The sequence below is a fragment of the Capra hircus genome, chromosome 24, assembly GCF_001704415.2.
Source record: "Capra hircus breed San Clemente chromosome 24, ASM170441v1, whole genome shotgun sequence".
Classification (NCBI taxonomy): domain Eukaryota; kingdom Metazoa; phylum Chordata; class Mammalia; order Artiodactyla; family Bovidae; genus Capra; species Capra hircus.
The window spans coordinates 48512928-48527777 of record NC_030831.1 but is presented as its reverse complement, the minus strand read 5'-3'; the positions used below and the strand labels follow the sequence as shown (position 1 = coordinate 48527777).

At 52.3% G+C, this 14850-nt stretch overlaps 1 protein-coding gene across 1 annotated transcript in view; it reads right to left on the bottom strand.

Annotated features, from left to right (window-relative positions):
- Positions 1-14850, bottom strand: part of CTIF (cap binding complex dependent translation initiation factor) — a 327661-nt gene that overhangs the window by 225830 nt on the left and 86981 nt on the right. The window contains 1 exon segment of the mRNA XM_018039521.1: positions 7757-7828. Within this exon segment, the coding sequence (XP_017895010.1) occupies positions 7757-7828 (72 nt within the window).

Below are 14850 nucleotides of genomic sequence, written 5' to 3'. Positions count from 1 at the left end.
CCTAAACTTGGAGAAAGTAGTCTTTTGTCGGGACTTAAAAAAGAAAAATCCACGTCCACTGGCATTTCTTGATTACTCGCTTCTTCAGCTTCAAGTCTGGGAGACAGGAGGCAAGAAGGAAGCCCAGGGAGGTCACTCCTGCGGCATCTCTCGGGTCCCAAGGTCCTAAGCAGTCTGCCTCCTCTCCACATTTCAGAATTTTTGGTCTGTTTTACATAGAATGGCCAGGCTTTTAGTTGTACTTAGCAGAAGGAATATAGAAAAGAACATCTATTCTATCTTCCCAGAAGTGGAAATTTAGGTCTATATTTTTCACAAAACATTTTGATGTTAAGTCTAGTGATCTCCTCATCTTTTCAGAGGGGAAACTGAGGCCATAGCAAGATTATGTATCTCACCAGTGATGAAACAGCAAGTCAGAGGTACAGGGACAGGGACTCATATCTCCCACCTCCCGTCAGATGCAGTTACCATGGCAGCATGGCCCATCCCCCTACAGATGCCAGCCGCCCTGCAGACAACAGCTCCCTTCCTCTCCGTATTTACAAACACCTGGGCTTTGGATTGCTGCTTTCCACTCGAGAAAGCCTTACTTTCTCTACCCAGACACTAAGTACACTGAGGGCAGAGACCAGGCCACACGGCTCATCCTGTTTACAGTGGGCGCTGGGTGAATGTTTGCTGACTGTTCTCCCTATAAGAGTCAGTCATCAATATTGTTGGGTCAGTGTTATACCCTGGTTTCTCCAGATGAACTGGAGCCAGACGTCACCGTGAGGTTGGGGACAGATGGCATCTTCTGGAAGAGAGAGGCTCCCATGCTGAGAGCAGCGGAGGCTCACAGATCACGCTGTGTGAGGGAATGCAGTCCATACTGACGACGCTCCCAGCAAAGCAACCCAAGGCGGAACCTGGGAGCCACCGTGTCCTGCCCCACACTTCTTAGCCCTGTGATGTAAGTGCCTGTCCCCGCCCCCAACCAGACCCTCCCTGAGAACGGAGATACACCCACCGCATCTGCCATCCCGGTCCGCAGCAAGATGCCCGGCACCCAACCATGAGGTGCTAATTGGATCAGTGGATGAAAAGCAATGCACGAACCACGACAGGAACGAGGATCTTTAGCTCCGAAAGCAGCCTTGCCATGATGGGCTACGGGGACGGAGGCTGAATAGCCACGGACGAAGGGAGTCAAACTGAAACCATCAGCTGGAGTTATGAGGAGGTGGTTTCGGCTGAATCAGAGACACTGTTATCAGTGGAGCTGCCTCACATGCTCTGAGACGCCTTTTGAAGCAGTGAGCTCCCCATGTCTGGAAACATCCAGCAGCTCAACGGACACACCAGGTGGGGGTGGAAGTGCGGGGGGGGGGGTCCCTGCACTGCAGGGGTCGGATAAGGTGACCTCTGAGCTTTTTCTCATCTTGACAGCCCACGCCCTGAGGGTTCACTGGACACCTGCCTAGCTCCGGATCCGATGTGGTGGAGATCGGGGAAGAGGAGGTCAGCCACGGGCCCTGGTGAGTTTCCTCTAGAAGTGGGGCATGTGAGAGTCCTTCTAGCCCGTCACCAAACAGTTCTGGTTTCCCCATTTCCAGCACGTAGTAGCATTATACTTTTTAGTGTGTTCATGGTTGGGAGGCGCCATATGACTAGTTCTGGGCAACGGGTTAAGAGTGGAAGTGATGCATGTTATACCTCGGTTGCAGTGCTGAATTGCCAATGCAAGACTCTTTTTTTTCCCTGTGCCGTGAAGACTGGTGAAAATGGCAACTGCTCCACCAAGCTGGTCCTGAACGGGAGGTTTAAAGTTACTGAGATTCAGGACTGCTTGTTACTGCAGCAGTTCCTGGGCTCTCCTGACTGATAAAGAGGACAGACTTTACCTGATGGACACCAGAGAAAATATGATATACAAGGTATACACTGGGTGGGTTGACACCAGGTCAGCATCTCAGTGGGGCACGAAGACACCTCTGCATTCACCATCCTCACCCCCCACCGCTCTGGTAACATCTGGTGCTAACCAGCTACTCCAGCTTGCTCTCTCCTGCCTCCCTAGCATCCCAGCGCTACGGCCAGTGTTGCTGACGCTGCTTCTTCCCTCTTCCGATTCTTCTCTCTTCCCTTTCATCTCGTCCGACATCCTACCCATTCCTGAAGGCTCAGATCAAGTCTCATGCCCTGCAGGCATCTCCCTACCCTCGGAGACCAACAGGACCATTACCATTCCTCGGAATGACTACAGCATCTGTGATCAGGGCATCTCTTTGGTAGGAGCGGGGGACGTATTGTCTGTGCCTTTAGCTTCTACTCCACAACAGGCAGTGAGCCGGAAGGCTCCAGCTCATGTGTGAGCCAAGCTCACAGCAGGTAATCAAGACATGCTGAGTGAGCAGAGAGCAGTGCCATGAACCTACACATGGTATTTCTTAATTATCCATAGAAGCTGATTAAAAATCTAGGCACTTTGACTCAGATACCGTTTGTACTAACGAGTTTTTAGACTGATTCTGAACAAGATACTCTAATTCCTGGAGGGCAGCAAGATGACTGGCAGAAAGCCCCTTCTACCCTTTCCCGTGGGCCAGTGGTAAGCGGTACACTTGACATTCACCTGTGCCTACCACTGTCACCTCCCGGGTCACAGTCACTGCGGATGCCTAGGATGCACCTAATCTGCAGGTTGGCAGGGCTACCAGGGGAGGTGGAGGAAAGAGTAGAGAAATCAGGAAAATCCAGATGCTGCTGATGTGAGCCACTATTTGGTCCCACTTCATGGAGACAGCGGGTGTAAACAGTGAAAGAGGCTTCCAGAGAGGCTGAGAGAGGGCCGTGCAGCCCAGCATCTCACGTGTGGAAGGGGCACTGGAGCGTGTGCCACACCCGGGTCAATGCCTGGCTCTCCTGACCCCCGGGACAGGGCTCTTTTCACCCCAATGCTCCAATCTGTGGTTGGGCACCATGCTGGAACAGGCGAGTGGCCTTCTCTCCTTCTTTCCAGGGAGTGAGGGGTCATGGGCTCTCAGCCAGGACTCAGGACACATTTCTGACACACCCCCGCCTTTCCCAGGGCTTCGCACAAACCTGTCTGGTAAGATGTGTGCTCATCAGGTTCCCAGCAAAGATCCCGTCCCTTGCTCAACAGCCAACACTGTGGGCCAACCAGTCCTTCGGTCAGAAAGTCCTTCTCAAGGTCTAATCAGAGGTCCTGCTGCTGTAGTGCATATCAATTTCCCTTCCTTGGCACTTCTGTGCTGATGGAGAAGAGCTATTTATACTTGATTTCACAATAGCCTTTCATACACCTTCAGCTTCCTTTTCCGAATGCTAAGTCTCAATCAGAGATGTTGTCTAAACGCACTGGGCTACACGCTCTTAATCCAGGTGCTTTCCTCTAAGTCCTCTCCAGGCACTTCCCCTATTACAATAAGAAGGTGGAAACTGTATTCCAACCTCCTGAGTAACTGACCAGGTGATGGACGAGCTCTCTGGGAAAGATGCTGCTGGGATGCCAAACAGTCCCCAACACAGCCCATCCCCAATGGCAGGCAGTTGTCGGGCCTCTTCAGGGCTACACGGAGTCCATTTTTTGTTCCGGACTCTCCAAGCCCCCTTCCTCCCATCTCATGGGTCTCTGCCTACCCTGGCTTACTTCTACCACGTGCCTCTGAAAGGATGCAGAGAAGGCAAGGGTTGGTTTGTTTGTTTGCAATTTTTTACATTAATTAAAACAGCAAAAAATAATCCCAGTGCTCAACTAATCCCTAAATGGGGCCGGCCCTCGGCCCGTTTTGGCTTGTGGTCTGAGACCCATCATCACACAGCTTCCTGGGCAGGGTGCAATGCTTCAGCACCCTCCTGCCGGCCCTATAATTCTGGGCACAGGTGGCCAAGGTGTGGCAGTCAAGGAAAGTGACAGGGCAGCCAGCCCACCCCAGCTACCTCAACTGAGCCTCAGTTTTCCCCTGAAATTCTTCCCAGGGGGACAGTAGAGCCAACCATCTTCCCACCTCCGAAAGCTCAGCACAGTTGCTGCGGCCAGAGGGACAGACAGGGCTGGCAAGGGAATGACTGCATAGACCAGCTCTGAGCCACCGCAGGAATCATTACTGAGCACCCGCTGTGCGCCAGGCCCTGGGCCAGGGGGGGTCAGGGACGTAGAGGCAGCCCTGGCATCCAGCTCAGGGCTGGCCAGCAGGCTGAGGGGCAGGCAGATATTTCCATGGAACACCCCAACCACAGTATGGATTAGTATGAGGCGGAGGGTGTCTGCCTGGGTGAGAGGGTGCAGTGAGGAGACCAGTGGGTGCTCACAGGGCTAGGAGGCATCCCGACGAGCTGGTCCAGGACCCCTGCGTCTGCTGGGTGAGGCTGAAGGGGCTCTTGAGGAACGTCTGGGCAGCACCATCCCATCAGAGCCACACCCTGCAAAGGCACTCTTCATGGGCAGCTCCATCGGGAGGCCACCCCAGGGCAGGGCGGGCAGGGCGGGCAGGGGCCCTGCCTCCAGCCAGCTGTGGGGCTTTCCTTGTGATACAGTTCCTTAAAGGGTGCTGACCAGCTTCGATCCCTCCACCAGAGGGCGTCAGAAGATGGCTGCTTCACGGACATCCCCAGCGGTCCAGTGGTTAAGACTTCCCACCTTCACTGCTGGGGTGTGGGTTCTATTCCTGTTTGGGGAACTGAGATCCCGCATACCTCGCAGCCAAAAAAAAATGTTAAAAAGATGGCTGCTTCATGAGGGGACACCAGAGGCTCCTGGAGACGAGGCCCAGAGTGGGTGCAGGCCTGGCAGGAAGACGGACATGAGCCAGCATGGGCCACCGGATGCAGGCAACACGAGACAGACGGCAGAACCGTGAGGAGGACGAGGCCGACCCGACACTGCCGAGCCGCCACGCCAGCTCTGAACACGCTCCTGGGCTGGGGGCAAGAACGACTTCCATCCTGCCAACACCACTCTACTGTCCGTACCCTTATCAGCGAAGTGAAAGTTGCTCAGTCGTGTCCGACTCTTTGCGACCCCATGGCCTGTACAGTCCAGGCCAGAATACTGGAGTGGGTATCCTCTCCCTTCTCCAGGGGATCTTCCCAACCCAGGGATCGAACCCAGGCCTCCCGCACTGCAGGTGGATTCTTTACCAGCTGAGCCACAAGGGTACATCTGCGTCACTAATGTCTACAATCAGGCCTTTCATCACCAAACCAAGGTTCCACTGACTTCAGGAGCCCTCATTTCAGTCCAACCCCTGCCTCTCCAGGCGCTGCAGCGCAGTGTGCAGTGCCACGGGCCATCCAGGAGGGCCAGGCTATGAAGCCCGCCTGCCTCGGGACATCGGGGAGTAAAGCGGGCTTATGTTCTGAGAGCCCGCCTCCTCTCCTGGCGCTCCCCGCTACAATGGACCTATGCTCAGTTCATCCTGACAAGAAAGGGCCTAACATGCGCCTTTACAGTTTCTTCTTTAACTTCAGTTGCACTTCATCTTGCATGTCATTCATTCTCTGCTTACCCCAAGCCAACTGTTCAGCTGCTTCCCAAGGTGGGACTGAGGGGCAGCTGGTCCTCACTGTGCCAGGGTACCCCCTTCCCACAAGTCCTGGCCCTGGTGAAGGAGGATGAGAAGGTTGGATGGCATCACTGACTCAATGGACAGAAGTCTGAGCAAACTCCGGGAGACAGTGGAGGACGGGGAAGCCTGGCGTACTGCAGTCCATGGGGTTGCAAAGAGTCAGACACAGCTTAGCAACACAACAACAACAGGCCAAATCCCCACCCTCTCTCCTTCGGCAGGGGACACCAGCTGTGAAAGGACAGCTCAGCATGAGGGAGGCAGATGAGAAGCACGTGGGAGGATAACCGTTCTCTCCCCCCTAGAAACAGAAGCATGTGGGAGGATAACCATTCTCTCCCCACTAGAAACACGTTCAGACTGATGGGAAAATGGGGTCAGAGAGGGACAGTAGGGACAAAAGAAGGTAAAGGAGAAAGGACCAAAAGGAAGATTCCAGAAGATTCCAGAAACAGATACCTACTAACAGAGAGCTGTTTTTTTGGCCTCTCATTTACCAGCCTCTTCTGTCCCCATCCAAGACTTTCAACCCTCCCCTGAAGCCCTCTCTCTGATTCTTGAGTCCTCAAATCCAAGACTACCTTTGCCACTGATGAGTTAAGGGGATCTTCATGTAGGAAACCCCAGGTACTAGTGATTGGTGCCCCTGACACGCCAAGTCTTACGTCAAGAGCTGGAGGGGCTCAGGGATATAAACAGGGTCCCTGACCGAGCATCAGCAGTCTAGTGAGGGGGACAAAAGACTTCCTCAGGAGGATACCTACTACAGGAAGACAAGGAGAAGGGCCAATGAGGGGACAGGAGAGGCGAGAGGCCTGGGGTCAAGTCCCAGCTTGGTCAGGTCAGGACATCTTGTAGACCTAGCTTCTTTGTCTGCAGATGGCATGGAGAAGCTAGAAGGACCCTCAGAGGCCATCGAGCCTTCTGGTTTCTACACGAGGAAGCTGAGGACAAAAGAGAGCTGCCACCGAGTTTGCGGCATAGCACCTCACCCAGGCTGCACACGGCGTGCTTCCTAGGAATCAGCTGGACCCACACGTGCCAGGCTGCACACGGTGTGCTACCTAAGAATCAGCCGGACACGCATGTGCCAGGCTGCACACGGCGTGCTACCTAACAATCAGCTGGACCCCCACGTGAGAGCTGTGCAGAAGAGCTGTCCCCCTGCACCATGGCACAGCAAAGCCCAACACCCCTCTCAGGACAGACCACCTTCCCTCAGGAGAGAACAGAGGAGAGCTGGTTTCATCAGCAGCATGGACTGACATCAGACACAGGCAAGTGGGCCCAGGCAATGTGTCACCGCAGCTGCTCTGGAACTGGGAGCGAGCTACTACTGAAGTCCGTGCACCTCCCTTATCTCTCTGGACAGGCACAGCATGAGTCTGGGCTGCAGGCTGGAAACAGATGCACGGCGTTTTCAGCCTCCGACTCCACCATCTCCCACAAGTAGAATAAGTTCTCAACAAGGACAGCTCGACAACCAGCGGGTATGCGGGACCCGGGGGGGTCACCAGGGACAGTTCTCAAGAAGCAGCTGCCTCCTTCCCTCCCAGTCATAGGACCCGCTCGGGGGTTCTCTTGGGATCTCACAGGGAAGCAGCAGGGGGTGAAGTAGGGGGCTCCAGCCTGGTCCCAGGACACTGGTTGGCTTCCCTCACCCCCACGGGCTGCCCCTCCAGGTCCTCTGCAAACCTGGAGCAAAAGTCATCTCCAAAGTGCCCCACCAGCACCAAAACCCTAGGAGACCCATTATTCATAGGCTCCATCACCAGTGCTGATGTGCGAGCCTCCACTTCACTCCTTTCACTGCTGAATAATATTCCACTGAAGCTGCAGCATCCATCACTCACTTCACTCCTGCGTTACATTACACGCTGAGGACTTTTCATGCATCATTTACCCATTCCCCTCTCAATGGGTCATGAGTTGATTGCAGATGTTTGTTATTATGCTGCTACTGAAAATAAACCTTATGAATCTGTGTGTTCTGGGGAGCGGAGGCTTCACTGTGGGCTGGATATTCAGGGAGAACTTTCCAGAAGGCAGACCACACTCCCTGTGTGCCATTTCCTGCTCTCCCCACATCTCTACCTCTAAGGAGCACCAAAGTGAGCAGCCCAGGACCCCAGACAGACCCGATCACGGTAAGCCCCTGCCAGAGCACAGAGCTGGTTCCCTACCTGCTGCGGAGGCGTTCGTCCTCGGGAGAAGGAACAGCTGCTGTCCAGCTGCTCACTGCAGTCTGCTGTCCACTGCAGGGGAGAAAGGAGCGGTCAGTGATGATAGGACACACAGGCTCGTCCTCACTCTGCCCTGACCCCCCCAGGCAGGGTTCTGCCCTACTGAAGTATAGCCGGTATGAAATCCAACAACAAATCCTTCTCTACCAGCAGGTCCTAGCTGGCATCTCCAGATTCCATGGAGGTGACCCTTTGGCATATGTGTGAGGAAGCAGACTCATTTTCCTTTGCCTAAGCCCACCAATGTGATGAAGATCCAGCTACATTCCAAAGCCAACCAGACGCCACCCAGGGTAAACAGGAGTTTTAAGAAAACGGCACCATGTTTGACCACCTAACCCTGCTTCAGCCATACCAGCCCCTACAGTATCAAGAAAGTGAAAACGGCTCAGTCGTGCCCGACTCTTTGCTGAACTACACGGTTCCATGGAATTCTCCAGGCAAGAATACTGGAGTGGGTGACCTTTCCTTTCTCCAGGGGATCTTCCCAACTCAGGGATCGAACCCAGGTCTCCCACATTGCAGGCAGATTCTTCACCAGCTGAGCCACAAGGGAAGCCCAAGAATACTAGAGTGGGTAGCCTATCCCTTCTCCAGCGGATTTTCCCAACACATGAATTGAACTGGAGTCTCCTGCATTGCCAGTGGATTCTTTAACCAACTGAGCTACCAGGGAAGCCCTTACAGTGTCAAGGTTGGAGCTAAAGGTGAGGCATGTGTGTGGGGATCATCCCGTACACCCAGCCCCCAAATACGGTGGACCTGTGCACTGACAGGAGGGTACAGCATTGGGGAAGAGCCCCAGACTGGCCATCAGAAGCCCAGCTCAAGCCCAGTCCCACCATTGACCTCATGAGAGCTCAGGGGCCTCTCGGGTCCCCATGGTGGTCTGAACATCAGCAGTGTGACCGTCCCCAGAGCCTGCCACACGGGGTGTTTGGTCCCACCCTCCACCAGCTCAATCACTCTATGAGGGCAGGACCTGTCTTCTCTACTTGGACGAGCCTTCCAAGGGAAGTTTAAGAGCCACTGAAATCAACTTCATCTCCCTGGCTCCACTTTGTCATCAATAATATGGGGACAGCAAGACTGGGTGACTCTGCAAAGGTGGGAATGAAGGGCCTTTGTGAGCCATAAAAAATCTATACATAGGCCTGGTGGTCCTGTGGGAAAGAATCCGCCGGCCAGTGCAGGGGACATGGTTTCAATCCCTGGTCTGGGAAGACCCTACATGCGAAGGGACGACTTAGCCCTTGCGCCTAAAGCCAACACTCCGCTTGGCGCAACTGCAGAAGGCCTGCATGCAGCAATGGGGACCCAGAGCAGCCGTAAATAAACAAATCTAAAAAAACAAACCTATGCATAGATCCTGAGTAGTAGCACCAGTACAGCTCTTCCACTGCAATGAGCTATCCAGGTATATGGAGGTGCTTGTACTATTGTGCTAAATGTGAGGTAGGCTCTCCAGCTTATGTTGAATACCGACCTCAAACTACAACCTGTATGAGTCACAAAAACCAGAGGAGCCCAATCTCTGTTTGACACACTTGGTCAGAACTGTGAGTGAGTGTGGATGGCTCAAGGCCATCTGTTCAGTTCAGTTCAGTTCAGTCGCTCAGTTGTGTCCGACTCTTTGCGACCCCATGAATCGCAGCACGCCAGGCCTCCCTGTTCATCACCAACTCCCGGAGTTCACTCAGCCTCATGTGCATCGAGTCCGTGATGCCATCCAACCATCTCATCCTCAGTCGTCCCTTTCTCCTACTGCCCCCAATCCCTCCCAGCATCAGAGTCTTTTCCAATGAGTCAACTCTTCGCATCAGGTGGCCAAAGTACTGGAGTTTCAGCTTCAGCATCATTCCCTCCAAAGAAATCCCAGGGCTGATCTCCTTCAGAATGGACTGGTTGGATCTCCTTGCAGTCCAAGGGACTCTCAAGAGCCTTCTCCAACACCACAGTTCAAAAGCATCAATTCTTCAGTGCTCAGCCTTCTTCACAGTCCAACTCTCACATCCATACATGACCACAGGAAAAACCATAGCCTTGACTAGACGGACCTTAGTCGGTAAAGTAATGTCCCTGCTTTTGAATATACTGTCTAGGTTGGTCATAACTTTTCTTCCAAGGAGTAAGCGTCTTTTAATTTCATGGCTGCAGTCACCATCTGCGGTGATTTTGGAGCCCAAAAAAATAAAAGTCTGACACTGTTTCCACTGTTTCCCCATCTATTTCCCATGAAGTGATGGGACTGGATGCCATCATCTTCGTTTTCTGAATGTTGAGTTTTCAGCCAACTTTTTCACTCTCCTCTTTCACTTTCATCAAGAGGCTTTTTAGTTCCTCTTCACTTTCTGTCATAAGGGTGGTGTCATCTGCATATCTGAGGTTATTGATATTTCTCCCGGCAATCTTGATTCCAGCCTGTGTTTCTTCCAGCCCAGCGTTTCTCATGATGTACTCTGCATAGAAGTTAAATAAGCAGGGTGACAATATACAGCCTTGACGTACACCTTTTCCTATTTGGAACCAGTCTGTTGTTCCATGTCCAGTTCTAACTGTTGCTTCCTGACCTGCATACAGATTTCTCAAGAGGCAGGTTAGATGGTCTGGTATTCCCATCTCTTTCAGAATTTTCCACAGTTTATTGTGATCCACACAGTCAAAGGCTTTGACATAGTCAATAAAGCAGAAATAGATATTTTTCTGGAACTCTCTTGATTTTTCCATGATCCAGCACCAACCTGGATGTGTAAAACCTGGGTGTGTAAGACACAACCTCCAGACTGTGGGTCAAGGATGTGACTTTTGTACAAGAAAGACATTTTACTACAATGCTGATGATACAGGCTGGTACAAGTGTCCTCTACAGCTGTGTTGGCCAATAAATAGGAACCACAGATGTAATTTTAAATGATTAGCCAGATTTAAAGAAGGAAAAGAAAAAGGTAAAATTAAATTTAACAATCCATTTATTTCAATAATTACTTAATATGAAAATGATCAATAAGATATTTTACATACTTCTCTCCATACTAAGATTTTGAAATCTGCTTAGAGCTTGTCAATTTATTTTTTATTATTTATTTAGCTATTTACTGGCTGTGCCATGTGGCATGTGAGATCTTAGTTCCAGACCAGGGATCAAATCTGTGCCCACTGCATTGGAAGGGCAGAGTCTTAACCACTGGACCACCAGGAAATCCAGAGCTTGTCAATTTTTCAAGTGCTCAAGAGCCATACATAGCTAGTGGCTGTCATATTGGACAGTCCAGCTCAGTTTGAAGGAACAGGTAAAGGCCAGGCACCAGTCCCCAAAGACTGTGCCCTCCAAGTTGCTTCCTGCTCATCCCTGCTCTGTACTGCAGAGGGGCTAAACCCTGCAGACTCAGGGGCTTCCAGGTGGGTTGGCCCAAGGCAGACAAGAAGAGGACAGGGAAGCCCTGAAGCCTCTCCCCCTTCTCTCTGTGCCTCAGGCAGTGTTACCAGCAGCGACTAGGTCTCTGCAAGGTTCCAGCCTCACCAGATAGGCTTTCTGTGTAAGACCCCTAACCCTGGGCTCTGGCAATACCATCTCCACCCTTTCTGCCTCAGGCCTAAAGGAAGCGATGGCTTCCTGTGGTTGTCTAGTTTCTCAGCTCTTTTATCATCTGGATAATCAACTCCCTGGGTTGGATTCCCTGTCTGGATACTTGCAGTTTCAAAGCATCTCTGCAAAGATATTTATTAAATTATAGGGGAAAAAAAAAAAGAAAAAAATGAGAAGTCCATCAGATACCACCTTAAACCAAGTGATCAAGGAGAACATCATCTGTAATAAAACACAGAACCACCATGGACTTCCCAGCATAATGCCCTGAGAAGGGCCATGTCACTCTTGAGGGGTTCTTGCCAAAAATGCAGTGTCAATCAGGCAACCCAAACTGATGAAATTTCCAAAAAATAAATGACCTTCAAAAGTGTCAGGGTTGTAGGGATAAGAAAAGACCACAGGAGTGCCACAGGTTGGAGGAGAATAAGAAAGCAAGACAATTCGATGCAAATTTGGATCTCAGAACAGGAAAAGGATATTAGTAGATACGCTGGTGATTTTCGAGTAAAATCTCATGTTACCAATGCTAATTTCTCAGTTTTGATCATTGCACTATGGTTACATAAGATGTTCACATTAGGAAGCAGGCGCATCGGAACACCTGTACTATTTTTGTGTGTCTGCTATAAGCCAAAAGGAACTTCAAAACAAAAAGTAATCCAGGGACTTCCCTGACAGCCCAGGGCTTAAGATTAAGATTTCATGCTTCCACTGCAGGGGACATGGGTTCAACCCATGGATGGAGAACTAAGATCCCGCATGCCGCATGGCATGGTAAAAAAAAAAAAAAAGCAATGCACGTATGGATATATGTGTTTAGATATATACATTTGTAAACTACATGGACTACCATAAAAACAATCCCTCTACTTTACTGCTCCCCATACTTGAGGGGTGTCTCCTTTCCTGGCTGGAGCCTGGCTGAGAGCAGGGAGGGTGCTCAAGATGCAGAGTGGCTAACAGCCAGGGGAGAACTACATGCCACACGCCTCGTCCCCTCCCAGGACAGCCTTGCAGAGACAGGCTTCCTCCCCGGGGCATCCCAAACAGTTCAACCCCAGCTGCACACTTGCCAAGGTGGCACCCCGTAGAACAGTGACCCGAGGGTGGGGACACCTCCTCCTGGGGTCAGCGTGATCCCCGGCAGGGCAGAGGCAGGCAGCGACATTGGCTGTCCAGACAGGCAGGCACAGAGGGGAGGCCGAGTCTTCTGCACAGCCACGTGCCGCCTCGGCCCCCTGGATGAGACGTCTCTGCTTCGTCAGAGGTCACCTTCAACTTTACAGCGGCCAACCTTCCCGAGTGCCTCTGCTGTGGGACCTGCACCCAGCGCTCCCTTCACAGGAGAGGTGAGATGCCCAGGAACAGTAAGACGGGGAGGGGGGATGCAAGGCTGAGAACAGGACAGTGTGCTCTCGAAGGATTCTCTGGGGAAGGAAGGCAGTCAAGCCCGGATCCCTGGAGGAGAGTGAGCCCGAGTGTGGACCCAGCAGAGGAATACTAGCCAGCTCAGGGGCAGGGGGTAGCAAGCAGAACCCTCCTGCTAGGCAGTCAGAGCCTCCTCCCGGGTGCACAGGGGGTGGAAGTCTTGTGACGGGGTGGCAGGGGCCAGCACGGCGGGCAGGGGCGGGGTGGGGGGGGCGCGCCACAGGGACGGGGAGCATCATCAGTGCTGTTAGAAGGCTGAACTTGCTGGGAGTGTGGGTGTGGGGAGTCCGCTGGTCAGGAGGCTAGCGTCCTGAGTCGATCGGGTCTCCACTGGGAGAGCAGGCAGCAATGGATATGGGAGCGGCTCTGAGAGCATCGTACGGACAAGCAGTGAGCAGAGGGCTGATGTGTGTAGGAAAGCTAGCAAGAAAGCAAAGTCCACAGAAACCCACCCCAGAGACCCAGCTGTGGCCCTGGGGAAAGCTGTTGGAGGAAGGTACAACTTTCCTGATGCCCCCAAGTTAAAGTGTTAGTTGCTCAGTTGTGTCTGACTCTTTGTGACCCCCTGGACTGTCGCCCTCCAGGCTCCTCTGCCCATGGGATTCTCCAGGCAAGAATACTGGAGTGGGTTGCCATTTCCTCCTCTAGGGGATCTTCCCGACTCAGGGGTTGAACCTGGGTCCCCTGCATGGCAGGCGGATTCTTTACCCTGCACTTAGCCCCGGAAGCTGCACCCACTGGGCCCGTGTGGCGCCCCACCTCCAACTCCCCAACCACATCCGTGCTCTGCTGCTGCCTGAAGCCCCTGAGAGCTCTCCCTTCCCTGCTCAGGGCTCCCCATCATCTGCTGGGATCCTGCTGCCCAGCTATGTTCTTCCTGCTTAGGCTGAAGCCACCACCCACTCCGTCCCCTTTGCCTTTAATGAGCTACTGCCTAGAGAAAACACAGGCCTTCCGGGAACCATCCTCATCTGCATGAGGTGATTCCAGAACAAGAGAAGGGCCCCCTTGGGGAACACTCTCCTCGGCCCTGCCCCCATGCCTGGGTCAGCCCAGCGTATTTCTCCTTTGGGGTGAAGGGTTTAGAGCTGGGAGCAAGTTCCCTGGGGGGTAAGGTAGCCCCTCCTGAAAAGGTTGTGGAACACAAAGAGGCAGGATCACAAGAGTGGTTTGGGGTCTTCACCATAACTGCTATCACCTAGTTCTTAATTTAAAAAGATGAAACAAAGATGGCACAGGGTTAAGGTTTAACAAACAAAGGCGCACAGATGGTTTATTCTGTACTCAAAACAGATGCTTCTTCTATCTGCTCTTATCAGTGATTCTAAATACTTCATGCTAAAAGAATTAAAATCTGTTATCAGTCATTTGCTCGCCAGGATGGACAATATCTGGAGAGCAGACTTTCCGGAGGACAGAGGATGCCACTGAGGGTTGAGGGAGGAGTGAAAAGAGAAAAGCCCAAGGCAGGGAGGTTGCAGGAGCCCCCTCTCCAGTGGTGTTTGAAATCCTTGGACTTGCCCTTCCAGACATGGACGTGTATCAAGTGAAAGGTGCTCAGCCTTATCTGACTCTTTGAGACCCCATGGACTATACAGCAATTCTCCATGGACTTCTCCAGGCCAGAATACTGGAGTGGATAGCCCTTCCCTTCTCCAGGAGATCTTCCCAACCCAGGGATCAACACCAGGTCTCCACAGGCAGATTCTTTACCAGCTGAGCCACCAGGGAAGCCTGGACGTGTATCAAGGGCAGAGTCAAACCAGCAGGCTGAATCAGTAGGAGGAGAGGAAAAGACCAGCTGATAAAACTGCATCCATGTACAGACAGATGTGTACGCAGGAACTTAGTATATGATAAGGACAGTGTCTCACATGAGGGGAGGGACAGACCATCAATAAACAATATACAGAGACTGGGACAACCAGCGAGCCAGTGAAGGGAAAATGACCCTAGCGTCTGCCTCCTACCACACATGGACAACACACTCCAAGTTGGTTATAATCCAAGACGCAAG